Source organism: Hemiscyllium ocellatum, chromosome 34 (genome assembly GCF_020745735.1).
Source record: "Hemiscyllium ocellatum isolate sHemOce1 chromosome 34, sHemOce1.pat.X.cur, whole genome shotgun sequence".
Classification (NCBI taxonomy): domain Eukaryota; kingdom Metazoa; phylum Chordata; class Chondrichthyes; order Orectolobiformes; family Hemiscylliidae; genus Hemiscyllium; species Hemiscyllium ocellatum.
The window spans coordinates 4,202,304-4,227,117 of NC_083434.1; the positions used below are offsets into that span (position 1 = coordinate 4,202,304).

Sequence of the window (24,814 nt, forward strand, 5' to 3'; positions counted from 1 at the left end):
ATTTTGAAGAATGTGAGAGGTACACCTAAATCTGACAAACAAAAACAGCTAAATTTCACACACTGCTACCAATATTAAGCTAATGTAAATCAGCCAAAGCTTCTGGCATCACTCAGTGTACATTACTAAAAGACAGGGTTTCCATAGATACTGCCAAAAACAGCATTATCCAAATGACACGATAAAAAGAATGAGGTTTCTTTTAATGTTTCTTGTGAACATTTAGAGTTATTAGGACACGGATTGACAACAGTTCCATTTCAGTCCCCAGTGTCAGCACCAAAAATTCCCAAATGAGGTATAACATTTAGTTGAGCCTGATGCTAAGAAGAGGTCCATCTGCTGTAAAAATGTGCCCCTGATTTGCACAGAAGAAGACTCTAAGCTGCCAGGGAACATTTTTTCCATTTGCCACACCTTTATCCTGTTGCCTCACCTAATGTTGTTCACAATTAGAAGCAAATTAACAGCAGTTTCCTGATGGGCCTATGCCACTAAGAGCTAGGTTCAGACTTCTCAAACTTTCACAGAACCATCAGAAAAAGCCTCTCATCCACTTAAACAAGCTGAATTTGAATTTAATGTTTCAGAAATGAAAGGTCAGCACCTCACTGAGTTTTTCTAAAGCAGTTTCCATTGTAAATGCATCATGAAAAGTCCTCTTTCTTATCAGTTACAAGAACAATCAGAGATGAGTCGCTCACTGCAAGCAATTTAAACCTACATAGCTAGGAATGGTAGACATTCGCAAAATCTTCCCTGGAATTTCAGGAAGACCAATAAGTGGCTTGGGACATGGTGCAGGAGGGAAGTCTTCAAATTCTGGGACAGGAGTCATCAATTCAGAACTGACAAGTTCGCTTCAAGTATGCTGGAACCAATGTATTTTTTTCCTCCTTTCTCTCTGGTGAGATCACATGCTTCCTATAATGCAATAACTACAACCGTTGCTGTACACCAACTGTACTATGCAAATATGAAAAGTAGCACTTCTGATAATTCAGCAACTGTCTTAATATTATACAAAAATGTAAAATATGGTTATATATTCAAATCCCAGAATGGGACTTGACCTTACATCCTTCTGACTCACAAACAAGAGAAGCATCAACTGAGCTAAGGGAAAATGTTTAGTTCCTGTTGGAAATTTCAGTGATGCAGTCAGCTCCATGGCAGGAAGTCATAACCTTGTGACATGGATGCTCATACTGTGACCTCTGTGATGTTCAATTCATGAATCACTGTATAGCCACTAAAATTATGAATGTCATAAAACCATGTTTAGTCACTGAATTCCTACAGTATGGAAACAGGCCATTTGGCCCAACAAGTCTACACTGACCTTCTAAAGAGTAACCCTCCCAGACCCATTCCCCTAACTAATGCACCAAACCTTCACATCCCTGAACACTACGGGCAACTTAGCATAGCCAATTTATGTAACCTGCACATCTTTGGATTGTGGGAGGAAATGCACGCAGACACGGGGAGAACGTGCAAATTCCACATAGTCACCCAAGGCTGGAATCAAACCCAGGTCCCTGTCATTGTAAGTCAGCAGTGCTAACCACTGAGCAAAAAGCCACCCTCAGTTCAATTAACTCAAAGCTCTTTGCCATGTTACATGAAGATTTACGGACAAAGTACCAACAGTTGCTTGTGCAGAGAGAAAGCCATTAGCTTTTGAAGTGTGAATTTTCACATGTTTTATAAGAAAGACTTTATCTGTCCTGTGGATTAATCTCCAGATGGACTTTGATTTACCTGATTAGCAAATCTTGAGCGATTTTCTGTTTCATCTGGAAACATATTTCTGGGATTACAGATAACTACATCCCTGACAGTCTCAATAAGCAAACAAATGCTGGGAGAAGTTCATACAAAAATAACACATTGGAACTAGTCTGCCTTTTTGCTTGTAAGGATGCAACATTCTTCAGATAAGGCAGAGATGCAACAGGTCAGATATAGCAGAAATGTTTAAAATGTGGCACTGCCTCTATTCTGCCCCAAAATACCTGTACTTAGTCATCAAGGACAATGTAAATTGTTAAAAATCACAACACCAGGTTATAGTCCAACAGGTTTAATTGGAAGCACACTAACTTTCGGAGTGACACTCCTTCATCAGACAATCACCTGATGAAGGAGCATCGCTCCGAAAGCTAGTGTGCTTCCAATTAAACCTGTTGGACTATAACCTGGTGTTGTGTGATTTTTTAACTTTGTACACCCCAGTCCAACACCAGCATCTCCAAATCATGTAAATTGTCCATTTTACCACTAATCAATCTCTTCAACTCGCTGAGTAAAGGTTGTCATTTTAATTGTAAATGCTTCATAGCCTTGTGGTCTGAACCAGAAACAGTTTGGATCAATCTTATCATAAAACATGTTTTTACATCTGGTAAATGTTTTCAACTTTTCAACTACACCACTGTGAAGTGACTACTGTGCATCCTCGGACCTGGTTTTGCAATGCAGTACAAAGACAAACACCTCTGATACTGGAGACCTGAAGCCAGTGCTCTATGTATGATTTTCACATTTTCATGCACAGATGATGGTATCAGTTCCTCAGGCCTGTGTGTGTATTGTGTATTTATATTAAGGAATGTATGTAATTAGGGGAAGTGAGACAATTAACTATAGAAGAAGTCTATATGGAATGCAGCCAAAATATTTACACTTATATTATAGCTGGGATGTGTAAAGAATATAAACCAGGGTGTCCATGTCACACATAGTATGCAAATTTCCCTGAATACAATGTAGAGTGTAATCTACATAGTGTGGTGTCAGTGAGATATTTACACTTAAAATGTAGCATGAATGTTTACACTATGCAATATAGGCAATGGTGTCTATTTGAGGGAAGGTAGTTGGGGTTTCCTATTTGGAGCATAACCAGAAATCTAAACAGTGGGGACTATGGGCAAAAGTAATTGGAACTAGTGTAGCCACAGTGTATACATTATGAAATGCAATAAGGAACTCGAAGTTCACTAGTACAGCGCGGACACTGATATTTAGAGTGTTGCAAGCAGTGTTTACATTATGTGCTACAGTCAGGAAGCCCATATTTGGAATGTTGTTGTGAAGCTTCTGTTTGGAGAGCAGTCATGAAGCCCGTCATTCAAGTGCAGTCACGGAGCCTGTGTTTTGGAGCGCAGTTGCGAGCCTGTGTTTTGGAGCGCAGTCCCGGAGCCTGTGTTTTGGAGCGCAGTCACCGAGCCTGTGTTTTGGAGCACAGCCGCGGAGCCTGTGTTTTGGAGCGCAGCCGCGGAGCCTGTGTTTTGGAGCACAGCCGCGGAGCCTGTGTTTTGGAGCACAGCCGCGGAGCCTGTGTTTTGGAGCACAGCCGCGGAGCCTGTGTTTTGGAGCACAGCCGCGGAGCCTGTGTTTTGGAGCACAGCCGCGGAGCCTGTGTTTTGGAGCACAGCCGCGGAGCCTGTGTTTTGGAGCACAGCCGCGGAGCCTGTGTTTTGGAGCACAGCCGCGGAGCCTGTGTTTTGGAGCACAGCCGCGGAGCCTGTGTTTTGGAGCGCAGTCACCGAGCCTGTGTTTTGGAGCGCAGTCGCAAGCCTGTGTTTTGGAGCGCAGTCACCCAGCCTGTGTTTTGGAGCACAGTCACCCAGCCTGTGTTTTGGAGCACAGTCACGGAGCCTGTGTTTTGGAGCGCAGTCGCGAGCCTGTGTTTTGGAGCGCAGTCACCCAGCCTGTGTTTTGGAGCACAGTCACCCAGCCTGTGTTTTGGAGCACAGTCACGGAGCCTTTGTTTTGGAGTGCAGTGTGGGCCCTAATTTTGGACTGTGCCCATCGAGCCTGTCTTTGAATATATCAAGACGTGGATACGGAAAGTGAATATACTGTGGTAAGTTTGCAGATGAAACAAAAATAGGTTGGAAGGAGCAGTGGCAAGAGTGGAATGGATCGAGCTTCGTTGGAGCAGCAGCACAGGAGAGGAATCCAGAGGCAAAGCACCTATACTGAAACCAGGGTTCAAAAAATGGCACAGGCCAGGAGAATTGACTGCTTAGGAACTTTAGGGACTTGGAAAGCAGTTCCTTGCAGGGGGAGGGGAAACAGAATGTGAAGCCCTTATTTTTGTGTTTTGTAGTTTGTTAGGAACGTTTCACAAAGGCAGGAGAAATCAGCCCCATGGAATGCTCTTCCTGCAATATGTGGGAAATAGTTAACACTCTTAGTGTTAATGGTGACTACGTTTACAAAAGGTGTGTTCAGCAGCAGTTCCTGATTGACCACATGGAGTGGCTGGAGCTGTGAATAGACTCCCTTTGGAGCATCTTTGATGCTGAAGATGTTGTGGCTAGCACATTTAGTGAGCTGGTCAAACCACAAGCAAGAGCTACATAGGCAGAAAAGCATTTGGTGACCACCAGGAAGATGAGTAAATGTAGGCAAATAGTGCTGGAGTCTCTGTGACCATCCCCCTCTCAAACAGGTATACCATACTGGATACTGCTGGGAGAATGGTCTCTCAAAGGAAAGTAGCAACAACCAAGTTTATGGCATCGTGGTTGGCTCTGTTGCACAGCAGGGGAGGAAAAAGACTGGGAGAACTTCAGTGATAAGGGGAACTGACACGCAGTTCTGTGTTTGCAAATGAGACTCTCAAATGACATGGTGCCTCCCAGGTGCCAGGATCAGAGCGGCTGCAGAGCAATCTGGAGGAGGAGGACAAACAGCCAGCTAGCATGGTACATGTTACCAATGCTGAAAATGTGTTGCTGGAAAAGTGCAGCAGGTCAGGCAGCATCCAAGGAACAGGAGATTCGACGTTTCGGGCATAAGCCCTTCTTTAGGCATCCTGAAGAAGGGCTTATGCCCGAAACATCGAATCTCCTGTTCCTTGGATGCTGCCTGACCTGCTGCGCTTTTCCAGCAACACATTTTCAGCTCTGATACTCCAGCATCTGCAGACCTCACTTTCTCCTCGAACATGTTACCAATGACATGAGTTAAAAAAATGAAATCCTGTAGCAGGAATTCAGAGCATTAAGTAGTAGATTAAAGAGGAATTCTGCTAAAATTGTAATCTCCAGATTACTTCAAGTGCCACATGCTACTGAGTACAGGAGTAGGAAGAAAGGTCAGATGAATGCGTGGCTAAAGGGATGGTGTAGGAGGGAGGGCTTTAGATTTTTGGATCATTGGTACAGCTTCTGAGGTATATAGACCTATACAAGCTGAACGGGAATAATTCCAATATTCTTCCTGGGAGGTTTGCTTATGCTGTTGGGAAGGTTTACACTAATTTGTCAGAGGAATTGGACACAGGTCGATGTAAAGTCAGATGCAAGGCCCAATCAGATGTAGAAGTAGTAGTAGAAAGAGTAGGGCCGATTAGAGTCTAAAGGGGCGATCAGTACATGGAGCCAGAAAATGTGGATACAATCTTATTAATATTTCTTATCAGTCTCACAGCAGAGGAAAATATAGTATTTGGATATTTCAGTTGAGATGGTGAGGTTCTAGAGCAAGTCAAGATTAATAAGGAGGAGGTATTAGATTTTTTAGTGAGCATAAAGATGCATAATTCCTAGAACCTGATGAGATCAATTCCAGGCTGCAATGATAGCAATGAAGGAGATTGCTATTGCCTGTTAAATATTTAATACTTCACTGTCCACAGGTGAAATGCCACATGACTGGAGGATAACTAATATCATAGAATCACTAGAGTTCAGATAGAGGCCATTAAGCCCATTGAATCTGCACTGACCAACTGAACAGCATTCCACCCAAACTAACCCCCATACCCCTGCATTTATTATTACTTATCCACTTAGCCTACACATCGCTAGACAATTTGGGCAATTTAGCGTGACCAATCCACCTAACCTGCACATTTTGGACTGTGCGAAGCAAACAGAGCACATAGCGGAAGGCCACGGCAAACTCGGGGAGAGTAGTTTCTGGTGCTGTGCCACCATACCATGGTTCCTTTGTTCAGTAAGGGCAACAGAGATAGGCATAGTTAGTCTGATGTCAGTGGTAGGGAAATTTTTGGGGAGGGACAGGATTAATCAACAATTGGAAAGGCAGGCATTGATCAGGGATTGTTAGCACAGATTTGAGAGGGAGATCCTGTCTATCTAATTTAACAAAGTTCTTTTTGAAAAGGTGATGAAATATATTGATAAGAGTAGAACAGTTAATGTGGTTGACATGGCAGGATAATCTAAAAGCTGAGTGGCAATAGGACCCAAGGCAAGTTGGCAAACTGGATCCAAAGTTGGCTTATAAATAGGAGGCAATGGTGGAGGGTTGTTTTCGTGACTGGAAGCTTGTCACCAGCAAAGGCATCGGTGCTGGAACCCTTGCTATTTGTTACATATTTTAACAACTTGGACGTGAATATATAAAGTACATAATTAGTAAGTTTGCAGGTGACACGAAAATTGATGGTACTGTTGACACTAAGGAAGGTAGTCTCAGATGGCATTCTGATATTGATCAGTTGGTATATTGAGCAGAGCAATGGCAGATAGAATTTAATCCTGATGAGTGGAGGTGATGCATTTTGGGAAGTCTTATAAAGAAAGGACATACACAATGTATGGTAGGTACCTAAAGAGTATTAAGGAACAAAGGGACCTTATTATTTCAGCAATTTTTTTTTAAAGAGATAGATGTTGTTTTGAAATGGTCACACAAACCATACTGAACACAAGGTGAAGGAAGTGACACATCACTTCCTAGACATATATGCTTCTGGGAACTGAGAAGCTATTTTCTTATCTCTACAATTTGTGGTATTAACCAAAATAAAGATTAATTTAAATACTATTTTGCATAAATAGAAAAAGTCACAGTTGCAGTATACTTTAAGAAATATATTCTCTTAACCAGATATATCATAACTCGGGGGTGACAAAGCTATGTATGAGTTATCTGGCAAAGTGTCAGTTTGGCTAGTATTTTATTATATCCTGTTACTGACTGTGACACATTCTCTATTTACTCCTTTAAAAAACACTGGTTAACATGATGAGGTTTGTCCCTTATCACTTATGGTGGTCTTTGTCAGCCATCGAGTAAAAAATCAATAATCTTAATTGCCGTTGTCCATTACGTTATGCTTGAAATGCCACTGCAGTGAAAGATCAGTTTGGAAACCAGGGAAACAGCAGCACAGCGTAATACCTTACATTATACATTCATCAGGCAATTGCCCTAAGGATTGTATGTATGTATGGACCAACAGGCTAACACAAATATATTTATGTATCTTTATACCCATTATTTACTATCACAACATCCTAGCAGATGGACATCTCTCACCACCACCACCCCAAAATAACAAATTAAAGCAGATAAATGAACAGCCGTAGGGGGGACGCGTGGTAGCCACCGTGGATTTGCCTCGCCCACTCTGCCTGGCTGAAACAGAAGACCAGGTCGAAAACAAAACTATCTGCTCCAACTTACCCAGTGTCTTGACAGCGATCTGGCGAGTGAGCGGAGGCGGCAGGTTAATGCAGACCAGATCCACATCCTGGTGCAGCAAGACATCGTCGATCCTGTTGGTGTAGAAAGGAACGTCCATCTCCTTCGCCAGTTCCTCCGCTTCTTCTGGCGTCCTTCCCCACAGAGCTTTCACCGGGAAGCCTTGGCTCTGCAGCAGAGGGGTGATCACCCTGGTCGTCAAACTAGTGCCAAACACACCGACGCCGGGCAGCATGGTGACTGAAGGAGATGGGCTCCTCACTCTCACTCTCCACCTAGTGACACATTACTGGGACCAGCCAGCGTGAGGACTTACCCCTCGGTCACCTTTCCCCATGTCCTTGCCTCAGATAAAAGGGTCCTCCTTTCCCCAATTGCAGGTGAAAGCCAACAAGTTGTAATTGTGTTCCGGCACACACTTCCTGTCAGCACTGTAACTGTGTGTGTGTGTGTGTGTGGGGAGAGCTCTCAGAGCTCAGAATAATACTGCCACCTTCTGCTGTTCCGCACCGCCCTCTACAACTGAATCTCCGGGCCTTGCGAGCTGCTGATAGCTGCAGCGGTTTCTCACTGGGGGGGGGGGGGGGGAGGCCGGGCAACGAACAAAACACACAGAAAAACCTCCAGGAGAAGCGGAGCCTGTGGCTGTATGTGGGCCAGCGGAGCCCAGGCTGAGCCCAGGTATACAGGGGCGCGCTGTGACCGTGCTGACCCAGCGGCAGCTTCCAATCCGGCCGATACGTCGTGTTCCTCGCTCTCTCCAGCCCATAATTCGCAGGCTGAGCCCAACCAATGGAGGAGGGAGACTGGTAAACTATTGTCAGTGGCACAGGGATGATAACACACAGGCACTGGCACACAGACGACGGAAATAATCTAACTGGCACCGGTCTGTACGTACCTGCACAGACCCTAACCCAGATAGTGACACTGACAGAAAGACAGAGTGACCCAGAGACAATGACAGAGGGGAACAGTGAGATATTCAGACACATTGAGACCCATAGAGACAGTGTCAGATGCAAATAGATGGAGACCCGTGAAATAACTCACAGAGGCTGCTATCCCATAATCAAGCCACCAAGACAGAACCCCACTGGTTCTCACCTACCACCCCACCAACCTCCACATACAGCGTATCATCCGCCGTCATTTCCGCCACCTCCAAACGGACCCCACCATCAGGGATATATTTCCCTCCCCTCCCCTATCAGCGTTCCGCAAAGACCACTCCCTTCGTGACTCCCTCGTCAGGTCCACACCCCCCACCAACCCAACCTCCACTCCCGGCACCTTCCCCTGCAACTGCAGGAAATGTAAAACTTGCGCCCACACCTCCTCCCTTACTTACCTCCAAGGCCCCAAGGGATCCTTCCATATCCGCCACAAGTTCACCTGTACCTCCACACACATCATCTATTGCATCCGCTGCACCCAATGTGGCCTCCACTATATTGGGGAGACGGGCCGCCTACTTGCAGAATGCTTCAGAGAACACCTCTGGGACACCCGGACCAACCAACCCAACCACCCCGTGGCTCAACACTTTAACTCTCCCTCCCACTCCACCAAGGACATGCAGGTCCTTGGACTCCTCCATCGCCAGAACATAACAACACGACGGCTGGAGGAGGAGCGCCTCATCTTCCGCCTGGGAACCCTCCAACCACAAGGAATTAACTCAGATTTCTCCAGTTTCCTCATTTCCCCTCCCCCCCACCTTGTCTCAACTCAGCACCGCCCTCCTAACCTGCAATCTTCTTCCTGACCTCTCCGCCCCCACCCCACTCCGGCCTATCACCCTCACCTTGACCTCCTTCCACCTATCACATCTCCATCGCCCCTCCCCCAAGTTCCTCCTCCCTACCTTTTATCTTAGCCTGCCTGGCACATTCTCCTCATTCCTGATGAAGGGCTCTGGCCCAAAACGTCGAATTTCCTGTTCCTTGGATGTTGCCTAACCTGCTGTGCTTTAACCAGCAACACATTTTCAGCCATAATCAAGTCACCCTTTGTTTACACGTGGATAGTATTTGACACTGCTCCAGTTTCCTCAGAACCAGCTCTCAGGGTGAACAGACCCCCTGACTTGAATTGATTCCCCTTAACTTGAATGATTTTAGTATCTGGTGCCTCAGAAAACACAACACTCATAATAACTGAAAAAGCTGTGGGTCCACAAGCTGTCTGGAGAATTACTTACTGCTTTTCAATTGCCCCGATGTCATTTACCTAGAAATAAAAACATTCTTTTCACATACTGGGACCAGTCTTTGGCAGTAGGGTCAAAGGAGTCAAGCTTCCCAACTGATTGCATGATCAGAAATGCTCAGCCCAACTCAAAGATGACTGTGGAGAGTGAGTTTTTTCAGGAAGATGCCTTCCTCTCATTGCCACTGAAGTAACTTCACAGAGACTGGTATCCTGTCACCACCTCACCCTTTATTTACACCAGCCAGCTGTCAGTGAACAGGACCTCTGACACGCCTGTTTATATATTTTTTATTTTATTAAACAGCACAATTTACAATCAATTAACATTAACAGCTGTATACAGAGAAACAGCGATTTACAAGGGAGAGGAGCAGCAAAGCCAAATCCCAAACCCCACCATTAACCAGTTTTAAGGGAAATGGGGACAAACCTCAAATCCCACTTTCAGTCATCGCAAAAGAAACAGTGATAGATACATACAAGACAGTCCAATTAGATAATAAATTGTGCCTAGAATACAGACCACACCCCATCCTCACCAGCAAAACCTTCCGTCCCTCTAAGGCAGCCTGCCCCTACGCCCCTTCCGGCTCTCAGCCCGCGCTGATACATCTTCAGGTCACCTCGAGGACACCGTGCAGGACAGCCCACAGGCCTTCCAGATCTCAGGCTGCCCCTACGCACCTTCTGACTCTCAGCTGCTCTGACCCACCTTCCGGCCACCTCTAGGACAGCCCATCCCAATTACCCCTTCATGGGATGACAGTGGTCAGAACGGCCTACCCACCATCCAGCTCTTGGGGCGCCAGACATCGGGGCGGCCTACCCACCTTCCAGTGCACAGGACGGCTTACCCACCCTCCGGTTCTCAGGGTGACAGCTTTCGGGACAACCTACGAGCCTCCCAGCTCACAGTAAGGCCTGCCAGATCCAGGGACACACAAGACAGTGCAGATGATAACCCCAATAAGCAATGAGACAGAGTCAATTACCAACAAACAGAGTCCCTTCTGGTACAGAGTCCATGATCATAAACAGTTCTCTTCAAAACGTGGAGTCCATTCCCGGGAACACAGTCCACTCCAATATACAAAGTGCCTTGTCAGAAATAATGTACTCCAAACTGCAGAGTCCATTGCTAAAAACAGAGTCCACAATCGAGGGCAGAGTCCACTCCTGAAGGCAGTAAATGCACACCCCACAGCACATACACAGGTGTTCAGTCTTCATAGAGTCCCGGCTCATCCATAGAGAACCAGGCCCACTCTCAGGAACACAGTACATTATGAAGGTGTAGTTAACTCACAGGGGTTTGTCCATTCCCAAAGGCAGAGTCCACTCACGAACTCCAGGATGCAGCAAATGCTCACCTCCCAGCACAGACAGAGGTGTTCAGTCTTTACAGAGGCCTAGCCCAAGGATCAGGCCCACCCACAGAAACAGCTCATCTGGAAAGATGTATTTTCTCACAAGGTCTCAGTCCAAACACCAAAAGTGAAAACACATTCAAAAAAGCAAAGAAAACCAAAGGGTGCAAGGGCCAAGCCCTGTCACAAAATCAACATAGTCCTTTTCTCAAAGTAAAAGACAAAAAAAAACACACACAGACTGTAACCAGCCAGTGAAACAGCAGTTCCCTAATGAAAACTGAGTTACACCTGAAACACATTGTGTAAATTAGACAGTTTAGAAATAAGTCCTCAATTTTTTTAAAAAAAAGGAATACCAGTTAACAAACTGATGAAAATTCTATCAGTTCAGGAATCTGGTTTCCTCCAAAAACAAAGCAGAAACCAACAGTAGCAGTAATACACTGACAGTGGCCCAGCCAGCACAGAGTCAGTTCCCTAAACGGAGGAGACTCTAAATGTCCTGGTTCTATATTTTTTCATTTTATTAAACAATACATAGTTTACAAAACAGTTAACATTAACAGCTGTATACAGAGAAACAGCAATTTATAAGGGAGAGGAGCAGCAAAGCCAGGCCCTAAACCCTACCATTCCACCAGTTCTCAGGAAATGAGGACAAATCTCAAATCCTACTTTCTATCACTACAAAACAGCAACAAATACCTATAAGACAATCCAATTACATTTTTAAAAAGTGCATAGAAGACCGACCCCCTCAGCAACCCAGCAAGCCACCCATTCTTTCCACCTTCCAGCCACTAAGGCAGCCCACCCCGGTACCTGCCTGGGATGACAGTGCTGAGGATGGCCTACCTGCCTTCTGGCTCCCGTATTGCCCCAACATATCATCTGGCTCTCGCCCATCCCGACGAGCCATCCAGCCTGTGAACTGCCCTGACACACCTTCCCGCTGTCTCTTGGACAGCCTATCCCCTTCCCTGGGATGACAGTACACAGGGCACCCCACAGGGATCTCGGCCTACCCCAACGCATCTTCTGGCTCTCAGCCTCTCTGACACAACTTCCGGCCACCTGTAGGACAACACTTCCTGATCACCCCTTCTCGGGTCAACAGTGCCCAGATCAGCCTACCCATCTTCCGGCTTTCGGGGCAGCCCATCTACCTTCAGATTCACAGGACGGTCGACCAGCCCTCTGGTTCTCAGAATGACAGCTTTCGGGATGACCTATGAGCCTCCCAGCTCACAGAGAGACCTGCCAGACCCAGGGACACACAAGACAGTGCAGGTGATAACCACAACCAACAAGACAGAGTCAATTACCAACAAAGTCTGTTCTGGTACACAGAGTCCATTATCATAAACAGTTCTTCAAAATGCAGAGTCCATTCCCAGGAACAGAGTCTATTCCAATATGCAGAATGTATTGTCAGAGATAGAGTCCACAACCAAAGGCAGAGTCCACTCTGGTATGCAGAGTCCATTCCTGAAGGCTGCAAATACGCACCCCACAACACATACACAGGTGTTCAGTTTCCATAGCGGCCTGGTTTATCCACAGAGAACCAGGCCCACTCACAGGAACACAGTGCATTGTGAAGATATAGTTAACTCACAGGGGTTTGGTCCACTCCCGAAGGCAGGGACACGGCAAATGCTCACCTCCCAGCACACACACAGATGTTCAGTCTTTACACAGGCCTAGCCCACCGACAAGGGCCAGGCCTGCCCACAGGAACAGCTCTTCTGGGGAAAGATGTATTTTCTCACCGGGCCTCAGTCCAAACAAAAAAAGTGAAAACATGTAAAAATAACAAAAAAAAACACGAGTGTGCAAGGGCTAAACCATGCCACAAAATCAACATAGCCCTTTTAGAATTATAGAGATGTACAACACGGAAACAGACCCTTCAGTTCAACTTGTCCATGCCGACCAGATATCCCAACGAAACCTAGTACCACCTGCCAGCACCTGGCCCATATCCCCCCAAACACTTTCTATTTATATGCCCATCCAGATGCCTTTTAAATGTTGCAATTGTACTAGGCTCCACCACTTCCTCTGGCAGCTCATTCCATACACATAACACCCTGTGCATGAAAAAGCTGCCTCTTAGGTCTCTTTTATATCTTTCCTCTATCACCCTAAACCTATGCCCTCTAGTTCTGGACTCCCCCACCCCAGGGAAGAGATTTTCTCTAGCTATTCTATCCATGCCCCTTATCGTTTTATAAGCCTCTATAAGGTCATCCCTCAGCCTCCGATGCTCCAGGAAAAACAACCCCAGCCTAATCAACCTCTCCCTATAGTTCAAATCCTCCAACCCTGGCAACATTCTTGTAAATCTTTTCTAAACCCTTTCAAGTTTCACAACGTCCTTCTAATAGGAAGGAGACCAGAATTGCATGCAATATTCCAAAAGTGGCCTAACCAATGTCAAGTACAGCCGCAACATGACCTCCTGTATTCAATATTCTGACCAATAAAAGAAAGCTATCCTAGCTACCTGCGACTCCACTTTCAAGGAGCTATGAACCTGCACTCCAGGATCTCTTTGTTCAGTAACACTTCCTGGGACCTTACCATTAAGTGTATAAGTCCTGCTAAGATTTGCTTTTCCAAAATGCAGCACCTTGTATTTATTTAAATTAAACTCCATCTGCCACCTCTCAGCCCATTGGCCCATCTGATCAAGATCCTGTTGTAATCTGAGGTACCCTCTTCGCCGTCCACTACACCTCCAATTTTGGTGTCACCTGCAAACTTACTAACTGTACCTCTTATGCTCGCATCCAAATCATTTATATAAATGACAAAAAGTAGAGGACCCAGCACCGATCCTTGTGCCGCTCCACTGGTCACAGGCCTCCAGTCTGAAAAATAACCCTCTACCACCACACTGTCTTCTACCTTTGAGCCAGTTTTGTATCCAAATGGCTAGTTCTCCCTGTATTCCATGAGATCTAACCTTGCTAAACAGTCTCCCATGAGGAACCTTATTGAATGCCTTACTGAAGTCCATATGGATCACGTCCACTGCTCTGCCCTCATCAATCCTCTTTGTTACTTCTTCAAAAAACTCAATCAAGTTTAGTGCAACATGATTTCCCATGCATAAAGCCATGTTGACTATCCCTAATTAGTCCTTGCCTTTCCAAATACATGTACATCCTGTCCCTCAGGGTTCCCTCCAACAACTGGCCCACCATCGAAGTCAGGCTTACTGGTCTATAGTTCCCTGGCTTGTCTTTATCACCCTTCTTAAACAGTGGCACCACGTTCGTCAACCCTCAGTTGTGACTATCAATGATACAAATATCTCATCAAGGGGCCCAGCAATCACTTCCCTAGCTTCGCACAGAGTTCTAGGATACACCTGATCAGGTCCTGGGGATTTATTCACTTTTATGTGTTTCAAGACATCCAGCACTGCCTCCTCTGTAATATGGACATGTTTCAAGATGTCACCATCTATTTCCCTACACCCATATCCTCTGTTTCCTTTTCCACAGTCAACACTGTGAAAATACTCATTTAGTATCTCCCATATTTCCTGCGCCTCTACACAAAGGCCACCTTGCTGATCCTTGAGGGGCTGTATTTGCTCACTAGTTACCCTTTTGTCCTTATTCTATTTGTAAAAACCCTTTGGATTCTCCTTAACTCTATTTGCCAAAGCTATCTCATGTCCCCTTTTTGTCCTCCTGATTTCCCTCTTAAGTTTAGTCCTACTGCCTTTATACTCTAAGGATTCATTCAACCTAACTTGTCTATACTTGACGTGTGCTTCCTTCTTTTTTTTAACCAAATCCTCAATTTCTTTAGTCATCCAGCATTCCCTATACCTACCAGCCTTTTCTCTCACCCTGACAGGAATATACTTTCTCTGGATTCCCGTTATCTCATTTCTGAAGGCTTCCCATTTTCCAGCCGTCCCTTTACCTGCGAACATCTGCCCCCAATCAGCTTTTGAAAGCTTTTGCCTAATACCGTCAAAATTAGCCTTCCTCCAATTTAGAACTTCAACTTTTAAATGTGGTCTATCCATTTCCATCAGTATTTTAAAACAAATAGAATTGTGGTCGCTGGCCCCAAGGTACCCCCCCACTGACACCTCAGTCACCTGCCCTGCCTTATTTCCCAAGAGTAGGTCAAGTTTTGCACCTTCTCTAGTAGGTACATCCACATACTGAATAAGAAAATTTTCCTGTATACACTTAACAAATTCCACTCCATCTAAACCCTTAACACTATAATAGCCCAGTCAATGTTTGGAAAGTTAAAATCCCCTACCATAATCACCCAATTATTCTTACAGAGAACTGAGATCTCCTTACAAATTCATTTCTCAATTTCCCTCTGACTATTAGGGGGTCTAAAATACAATCCCAATAAGGTGATCCCTTATTTATCATCCCTTTCTTATTTCTCAGTTCCACCCAAATAACTTCCCTGGATGTATTTCCAGGAATATCCTCCCTCAGCACAGCTGTAATGCTATCCCTCATCAAAAACTCCACTCCCACCTCTCTTTCTATCGTTCCTGTAGCATTTGTATCCTGTAACATTAAGCTGCCAGTCCTGTCCATCCCTGAGCCATGTTTCTATAATTTCTACAATATCCCAGTCTCATGCTTCTAACAATGCAGTGAGTTCATCTGCCTTCCCTATTGGGCCCTTTGCATTGAAATAAATGTAGTTTAATTTATCAATACTACCTTGTTCTCTGCTTTGTCCCTGCCTGCCTTGACTGTTTGACTCACCTCTTTTCCCAACAGTACCAGAGTCAGATTCATCTCATTCCTCACTATCTCCCTGGGTCCCACCTCCCCACCTTAATTGTTTAAATTCTCCCAAGCAGGTCTAGCAAATTTCCCTGCCAGTATATTAGTCTCCTTCCAATTCAGGTGCAATCCATCCTTCTAGTACAGGTCACATCTACCCCAAAAGCAATTCCAGTGATCCAAAATGTGAATCCTTCTCCCCAGCACCAGCTCCTCAGCCACGCATTCATCTGCTCTATCCTCATATTCCTCCCCTCACTAGCTCACAGCACAAGGAATAATCTCGAGGATCTCCTTTTTAAATTCCTGCCTAACTCTCTATATTCTCCCTTTAGAATCTCATCCTTTTCCCTTCCTATATCATTGGTTCCAATGTGTACAGTGACCTCCTGCTGGTCCCACTCCCATTGAGACCAATCTGCACAGAAAAGAGTAACACACAGGCTTTAACCAGCCAGTGAAACAACAGTTCCTTAATGAGAACTGAGTTACACCTGAAACACGTTAGCTGTGTAAATCAGGCAGTTTAAAATTCAGTCCTCAATAAAAAGGAATACCACTGCCTCATGGGTCTGTTCCTGGGCCTGGCCATAAACAGGTCCAGGCAGTGGGTGTGGAGGGGGGTCATTATGGCCGACTGCCCGCCCGCCCCTCTTCCGTGGTTACATTAGAACCCGGGTGTCCTTGGAGAAGGAGCACATGGTGTCCACCAACACCCTGGAGTTGTTCAGGGAGAGGTGGGCGCCGCAGGGACTGGAGTGCATCATTTCCCCATCCAACTCTATTTTGATTTAGTCCCTGCCCTCCCCTTCACTGTTTGATCACCCAGCATTGCCCTTTGATGTGAAGGGCACTGCTTGTCACTGGCCACTCGGGTGTTTTGCCTGCTAAGAGTTGGACCAGTGGCAATGTGTGCCTGTAGGAGAAGAGAGGAGAGAGAAGACCAAGGAGGAGGTGGAAGGAGGAGGTGAGAGCTTTGTGTTCTGGGCCCTGTGTTTGAGCTGACCTGGGGCCCACTCCCACTGCTGGTCTCTGGGACCCTGCCTGGGCCTGCCTCCACCACCGCAGCCTGGGACTCGCCTGAGGCCCCTTCCCACAACCTCCTCCACTGGTGTGACCTGAGGCCTACCTCCACTGCTGGGACCAAGGGCCAGCCTGGGACTTGCCAGAGGCCTGCCTCCACCAGCGCTGCCTGGGACTCGCCTGAGGCACCTTCCCACAACCTCCACCACTGCTGACTGGAACTCGCCTGGGAGTCCCTCCCCAACAGGTCCACCTCCACTGCTGGGACAAAGGGCCAGCCTGGGATTTGCCAGAAGCCTGCCTCAACTGCTGCTGCTGCCAGAGGCCTGCCTCCACCACCACTGCCTGGGACTTGCCTGGGAGTCCCTCCCCAACTGAGGGCCTGCCTGGGACTCGCCAGAGGCCTGCCTCCACCACTGCAGCCTGGGACTTGCCTGAGGCCACTCTCCACAGCCTCCACCACTGCTGCGACCCGAGGCCCACCTCCACCGCTGCTGCCCAGGACTTAATTTTGGGGCTGCCTGGGACTTGTCTTGGGGACCCTCCCCAACAGGCCTGCCCCTACCGGTGACCAAGGGCCTACCTGGGACTCGCCCGAAGCCTGCCCCTGCCATTGCCTGAGGCCGGTTTCCACCGTCGCTGCCTGGGACTCTCCTCGGGTGACTGGCTTTGGGCACGACTCCAGGACTTCCGCCACTGCTACAGCCAAAGGCCCACCTCCAGCAGCAGAATATGGCGAGCCAAAGGTCGCAGGGCCCAGCCGGACCTACGCCGGTGTAGCCGCTGCCTTGGGCTCGGCTGGCCCAACCCCGGCCGCAACCGCATCCCCCTTCAGGCACCTGACCAAACGCCTGGGGGTCAAGGCCTATCCCCATCCCAACATGACCATCGAGGCCTGCAGTAAGGCCATGGCTAGTGTGGTCGGCCCACTGGCCATCGTCGCTGCGGCCCGCATGTACGGGAAGGCCGTATTCTTTCTTAAGACCGAGCAGGCGGTCCACCTGGCCGTGGAGAGGGGGCTCACTGTGGGCGGGACATATTTGCCAGTCGACCCTTTGGAGGTCACGGCCCAGAGAGTCGTGATCTCCAACGTCCCGCCCTTCATTGCCAGCGAGCTCCTTCTTCCCCACCTCAACACCTTGGGGGAGATCCGGTCAGGTGTTCAACCGCTCCTGCTCGGTCTTAAGGACCCCACCCTCCGTCACGTGTACTCCTTCCGACGCCAGGTGTTTATTTGCCTGGCCCGGGAGGAGGTCACGGAGGGCTCATTCACTGTCCTCCACGAGGGCGCGGCATACCGCGCCTTCTGGACGGCGGACGGCGTGCGGTGCCACCTGTGCCGTGAGGTGGGGCACATTAGAAAGAACTGCCCCACCCAGAAGGCTGCCCAGCCCACACCAACGGCTGCGGGTGGTGCCGCCGCACCCACTCCCCCTCCCCCAAAGTCAACACCACAAGCCCCGGCACCGGGGGCTAAGCCGGAGGCTCCCAATGCCTCAGCCTCTGGCAGGGAGGGGGGTGAGCGTCCGACCGAACGGAAGGCGCTCAGGAAGACGCAACGCGTCAAGCCCGCCCACGGGGAGACCACCCTATCCCCGTCCCCTTCCCCTTCCCCTCCACGTAACCCACGACCTGCCCCGCCCCGGCACGACAATGCCCCTGCGGCCGTGCCAGCGTCGCCCCGGCGCGGGAACCCTGACCCCCGAACCCCCAAACCCGTACCTGATCCTGGCCCCACTGACCCCGACCCCAACACCGTTACAGAAACACCTGAGGCTTCAACCCCTCCTCCGGAGACCGAGCCCCGCCCCACCCATACACCCCCTGACACTAACCTGAGGGGAACCATCGCTGCTCCACTTCCTGCAGCGACCGTGTCTCTGGGCCCTGGAGAGGGAACTGGGCCCCTGCCCCGCCCGCCATCACCTGATATACCAGGGGCGGGGCAGGAAGTGACATGGCTGACCCTCCCCACCCTGGCCACGCCCCCTGACTTCCCCCAGCCAATCGTATTCCGGGAAAGGCGGGGGGGAGGGACCTCGGGCCCCATGACCACCAAGGCGGGCGGGGAGGAGAAGGCTCAAACTCCCCCCTGTCTCTCTGGGGAAGAGGCACTGGCCCTTGGAGGGGGGAGAAATCCCATCAGCGCGCCGGCGGCGCTGCCCCTCTCCAGGGGATGAGCCGACGGTGTCTCCCCACTGTCCTGCACCATGGCCTGACCTGCCCAAACCCCCAGGGGCGACAGCCGGGCCTTCCACCGCCATAACTCCTCCAGCCCCTGGGGAGGATTTTAATACCATCACGGGCCATGGTGCAGGCGACCGCCTTCTTTTTACCATTGGGTCGTCGAGCGGTGGAGGGGAGGAAGGTGTTATCCTCGCTCCTCCCTCCCAGGCTGTTTTTCCGGGGGCCTTGGCCCTGGGGGAGGACCTTTTCCCCGAGGAGCCGGGCGTCCCGGTGTCGGGAGAGGAGCGGGGCCCCGAGCCTCTGCCGCCCGGCGACCCGAACTCGGGGCGTTCCGGGAAGGGGTGCGCCAAGGAAGATACGGAAGGTGACCCTGGGGGTGGGGTCACTGGAGGTTTGAGGCCAGTTGGCGGTGCCGGACCAGCCCCCATCCTCTCGGTGGGGGAGGGGTCGGTGACCGAAGGCGACCTCCCGGAGGAGGGTTCTGGATCGGTGGCGGACACCGGGGACGACGCGGAGTCCGTCTCCAGCGACATTTTCGAGTCCCAGGTGCCCCCCACCGCTCTCCCCCTCATCCCCCTCGAGGAACTCCGGGAATTTGTCGAGGAAACTCGGAGTCGCCGGGATAGAGCCCAACTGGCGCTCGACCGCTGGAGCTCCTTCGAAAGAGTCTACTGGTCAGCCCACGCTGCGCGCCAGGCGCCTGGGCTTGACGTTAACGAGCGAAAGCGAGTCAGGAACTTCCTGGGAGCACTCCTGGTGAGGGCGAGGGACTTCTGTGCCCCTCTCTCGTCCTCCCAGTAAATGTGTATATAGTTTAACTGAGTGTACCGGTGGTGGTTGCACTATACTTCCGACATGGAGACAACTATAGCCAGCCTCAACATCAACGGCAGCAGGGAGTCACAGCGCAGATTCCAGACCCTCTCGGTCCTTCGGGACGGGAGGTATGCGGTGTGCTTCCTGCAAGAAACCCACACTACCCCGGGAGACGAAGCCACCTGGCTCCTGGAGTGGCGAGGGGGGGTCTACATGAGTCACCTCACCCGCAGATCTGGCGGGGTGGCTATCTTGTTGGCCCCGCATTTTCAGCCGGAGATCTTGGGGGTCAGGGAGCCAGTGCCAGGCCGTTTGCTTCACCTGACGGTTCGGCTGGGGGGCGCGGTGCTTCACTTGGTGAACGTCTACGCTCCCCTGGCTGGGCCGAGGCAAGCGAGCTTCTTCGAAGAAGTGTCCGCTCATCTCGCTTCCATCGACGAGAACCAGTGCGTCGTCCTCGGGGGAGATTTTAACTGCGTCCTCGAGGACAGGGACCACGGCGGTGCCCGCACGAGTTCGACGTCGGGGAGGAGGTTGGGGGACTTGGTCAAGTCCTCGGACCTGGTGGACGTCGGGCGGAATCTCCATCCTGACTCCATCGCCTTCACCTTCGTGAGGCCTGGGGTCGGAGCGTCCAGAATCGACCGCCTGTACGTTTCGCGGGCGTACGCCTCCTGTTTTCCGAAGGCCTCCACGCGGCAGGTGTCGTGCACGGACCATCACCTGGTGTGGGCGGAACTCCTTCCGTTCGGCGCCAGGTTGGGCTCCGCGTACTGGCACTTTAACAACCTGCTGCTGGAGGACGAGCGGTTCCGGGACTCGTTTCGTCGTTTCTGGGCCGGCTGGAGAAGGAAGCGGGGAAGATTCCCCTCCCTGAGGCTATGGTGGGACGTGGGCAAGGCTCACGTCCGCGTCTTCTGTCAGGAGTACGCGAGGGGGTCGACAAAGAGGCGGAAATCCAGGATCGGGGAGTTGGAGAGGGAGATGCTCGACCTGGAGTCACGCCTCGGTCAGCCCGACGCGGACCCGGCCCCGCGCGGGGTGTACGAAGAGAAGAAGGCCGCGCTCTGGGAGCTGCAGCACGTCGGGGCTCGGGGCGCGTACGTGAGGTCGCGGCTCCAGCTCCTCCAGGACCTGGACCGCGGTTCCCCCTTCTTCTACTCGCTGGAAAAAAGGCGCGGCACCCGTCAGCAGCTCCTTGTGCTGCTGGCCGACGACGGGTCCCTCGTCTCGGATCCGGAGGGTATCAGGGCCCACGTCCGATCCTATTACACGGCCCTGTTCTCTCCGGATCCGTCCAGCGAGGATGCTCGCAGAGTTCTGTGGGAGGACCTGCCGCAGCTCAGCCCGGAGGACGCCGGAAGGCTCGACGCTCCTGTCACCTTAGAGGAGCTGACCGGCGCCCTCGACCGGCTCTCGAGGGGCAAATCCCCGGGGCTGGACGGGCTGACTGTGGAGTTCTTCAGGGCGTTCTGGGACGTCCTGGGGAGCGACTACGCACAGGTCCTGGGGGAGTGTCTAAATGCCGGAGAGCTGCCCCTTTCTTGGCGCAGGGCGGTCATCGTCCTGCTGCCAAAGAAGGGGGACCTTCGTTTGTTGAAGAACTGGCGTCCGGTCTCCCTCCTCAGCACGGACTACAAAATCTTCGCCAGGGTGTTGTCTTCTCGCCTGGCTTCCGTGCTGGCCCACATGATTCACCCGGACCAGTCCTACACGGTCCCGGGCCGGAGGATACAAGACAACGTCCATCTGGTCCGGGACCTGATCCATTTCTGTCGACGGGCTGGTCTGCCGAGCGCCTTCCTGTCTCTCGACCAGGAGAAGGCGTTCGACAGGGTCGATCACGAGTACCTGCTCGGGACTCTGCGGGCATTCGGGTTCGGGACGCAGTTCGTCGCCCGGATCCGACTTTTGTACGCCGCCGCAGAGTGTCTGGTTAAAGTTAACGGGTCCCTGACGGCGCCCCTTCGCTTTGGGAGAGGAGTGCGTCAAGGCTGCCCCCTGTCCGGCCAGCTGTATTCCCTGTGCGTGGAGCCTTTCCTGCGCCTCTTGCGGAGGAGGTTGTCGGGGCTGGTTCTGCGCGGCGCCGGCGCGGGGGTGGTCCTCTCGGCCTACGCCGACGACGTGCTCCTCACTTTCACCGACCCGGCTGACCTGGGGAGGATGCGCGAGTGCCAGGCCGTGTACTCGGCGGCGTCTTCCGCCAGGATCAACTGGGCCAAATGTTCCGGGCTACTGGTGGGTCCGTGGCGGGTGGATTCCCTGCCGGAGGAGTTCCGGGGGTTCAGCTGGAGTACCACCCATCTCCTCTACCTGGGGGTCTACCTCAGCCCGACCGAGGAATCCTGGCCGGCCAACTGGCAGGAGCTGGAGGCCAAAGTCTCGGCTCGCCTAGGCCGCTGGACAGGACTGCTCCGAGTGCTATCTTACAGGAGCCGAGTGCTGGTCATAAACCAGCTGGTGGCCGCCATGCTGTGGTACCGGCTGGTCACTTTGGTCCCTCCTCCTGGCTTTGTCGCTGACATCCAGAGAACGTTGGTCGACTTCTTCTGGGACAAAAAGATGCACTGGGTCGCTGCGCAGGTTCTGAGTCTCCCCATTGAGGAGGGCGGTCAGTCGCTGGTGTGCGTCCGCACCCAGGTCGCGACCTTCCGCCTTCAGACCTTGCAGCGATACCTTTACGTCGAGCCTCCTCCTAGGTGGTGCGCCCTGGCGACGTATTTTTTCCGCCAGGTGCGTAACCTCAACTACGACACGCAGCTCTTGTTCGTCGACCGTGACGGTTTGGAGGTCGCCCTCAAGGTGCTGCCTGTGTTTTACCAGGACCTGATCACTGTCTGGAACATGGTCGAATCGCGTCGCGCCTACCCTCCGGCAGGAGTAGCGGCTGTCGTCAGGGAGCCGTTGCTCAGGAATCCGCACCTCTGTGCTCGCGGGTTCGAGTGGCTGTCGGAGGGGAGGGCCGTGGCGGCGAGGGTGACCAGGGTCGGGGACGTGCTGGGTGCCGGGGGGCTGGGCTGGACGTTGCCACAAGACATAGCGAGCAGGGCAGCGGTAGACGTCCGGTACGTGGCCACCGGCATCCGACGCCTTAAAACGGCGGTGCTCGGACCCGACGTAGTGCACCAGTTGGAGGACGCTCAGGTGTGCGGTGGGATCCCGTCCGCGCTCACCCCTGCCCGGACGGAATTTCACATCGGCCCCAAGGTCCCGTACTTCCCGCGGGAGCCTGTGCCCCACAACCTGAGCCACCTCTGAAATTTTAATTTTGTCCCATTCAAGGACGTTAAAAGGCGCGCCCTGTACCGACTGCTGCTGCACACCGTCCACCTCTTCTCCCTCATCCACCGCCCGGACACGCCCTGGCGTGCCCATTTGCCACCGGGTGGTGGGGATCCCCAGTGGAGGGCCTTCTACGCAGGAGTCCTCCCCCTTTCTCTCGGGGATCTGGGGTGGAGGGTGTTGCACGCAGCAGTCCCCTGCAACCACAGATTGCGGTGGTTCACGGACTCCCAGCCCAACTGCTTGTTCTGTGGCGCTGTGGAGTCCGTGGACCATGTGTATGTTGGGTGTGGGCGCTTGCACTCCCTTTTTGATTTTCTTAAAAACCTCCTCCTCTGCTTTTGTTTGCACTTCAGTCCCACGCTCCTGATCTTCGGGCACCCGGTGCGGAGGAGGGAGGGCAGGTCTGAAGACCTCCTCGTGGGTCTGCTCCTGGGCCTGGCCAAACTGGCCATAAACAGGTCCAGGCAGCGGGCCGTGGAGGGGGTCGTTAGGGCCGACTGCCTGCCTCTCTTCCGCGGTTACGTTAGGGCCCGGGTGTCCTTGGAGAAGGAGCACGCGGTGTCCACCAACACCCTGGAGTTGTTCAGGGAGAGGTGGGCGCCGCAGGGAGTGGAGTGCATCATTTCCCCCTCCAACTCTATTTTGATTTAGTCCCTGCCCTCCCCTTCACTGTTTGTTCACACAGCATTGCCCTTTGATGTGAAGGGCACTGCTTGTCACAGGCCACTCGGGTGTTTTCCTACTTTTCCTGGTGGTGGATATTGAATAAAGATTTGTGCACTTTGCGTCTCTCACTGTGTCTCACACCTGCACACACACACCATGGGTGCTGGGGAAAATAAGCACTACCGCAGTTAGGCGGTAGTGTGGGGGGATAAAAAAGAAAAAAAAAAGAACAAAAAAAAAATAAAAAGGAATACCACTGCCTCGTGGGTCTGCTCCTGGGCCTGGCCATAAACAGGTCCAGGCAGTGGGTGTGGAGGGGGTCGTTATGGCCGACTGCCTGCCCCTCTTCCGTGGTTACATTAGAGCCCGGGTGTCCTTGGAGAAGGAGCACATGGTGTCCACCAACACCCTGGAGTTGTTCAGGGAGAGGTGGGCGCCGCAGGGAGTGGAGTGCATCATTTCCCCATCCAACTCTATTTTGATTTAGTCCCTGCCCTCCCCTTCACTGTTTGATCACCCAGCATTGCCCTTTGATGTGAAGGGCACTGCTTGTCACTGGCCACTCAGGTGTTTTCCTACTTTTCCTGGTGGTGGAAATTGAATAAAGATTTGTACACCTTGTCTCTCTCACTGTGTCTCACACCTGCACACACACACCATGGGTGCTGGGGATAAAAATAATAAGCACTACCGCAGTTAGGCGGTAGTGTGGGGGAAATAATAAAAAAAAGAAAAAAAAAGATAAGCAAGGGATTCACGCAGCATTGCCCTTTTGAAAAAAAAAGAAAAAAATAGAAAAAAAATATAAACAGGAGAATTGCCCTTTGATGTGAAGGGCACTGCTTGTCACAGGCCACTCGGGTGTTTTCCTATTTTTCCTGGTGGTGGAAAAAAAAGGTAAAAAGGAATACCACCGCCTCGTGGGTCTGCTCCTGGGCCTGGCCATAAACAGGTCTAGGCAGTGGGCGTGGAGGGGGTCGTTATGGCGGACTG

General features: G+C 51.0%; 1 protein-coding gene across 1 annotated transcript in view; it reads right to left on the minus strand.

The window, feature by feature from the left end:
• Nucleotides 1-7,969, minus strand: part of gfod1 (glucose-fructose oxidoreductase domain containing 1) — a 94,311-nt gene extending 86,342 nt beyond the window's left edge. Inside the window, exon 1 of the mRNA XM_060850113.1 lies at nucleotides 7,456-7,969. Coding sequence (XP_060706096.1) covers nucleotides 7,456-7,708 — 253 coding nt within the window. The 5' untranslated portion in view covers nucleotides 7,709-7,969. The remainder of the gene's footprint in view (nucleotides 1-7,455) is intronic.
• Nucleotides 7,970-24,814: the final 16,845 nt, after the last annotated feature.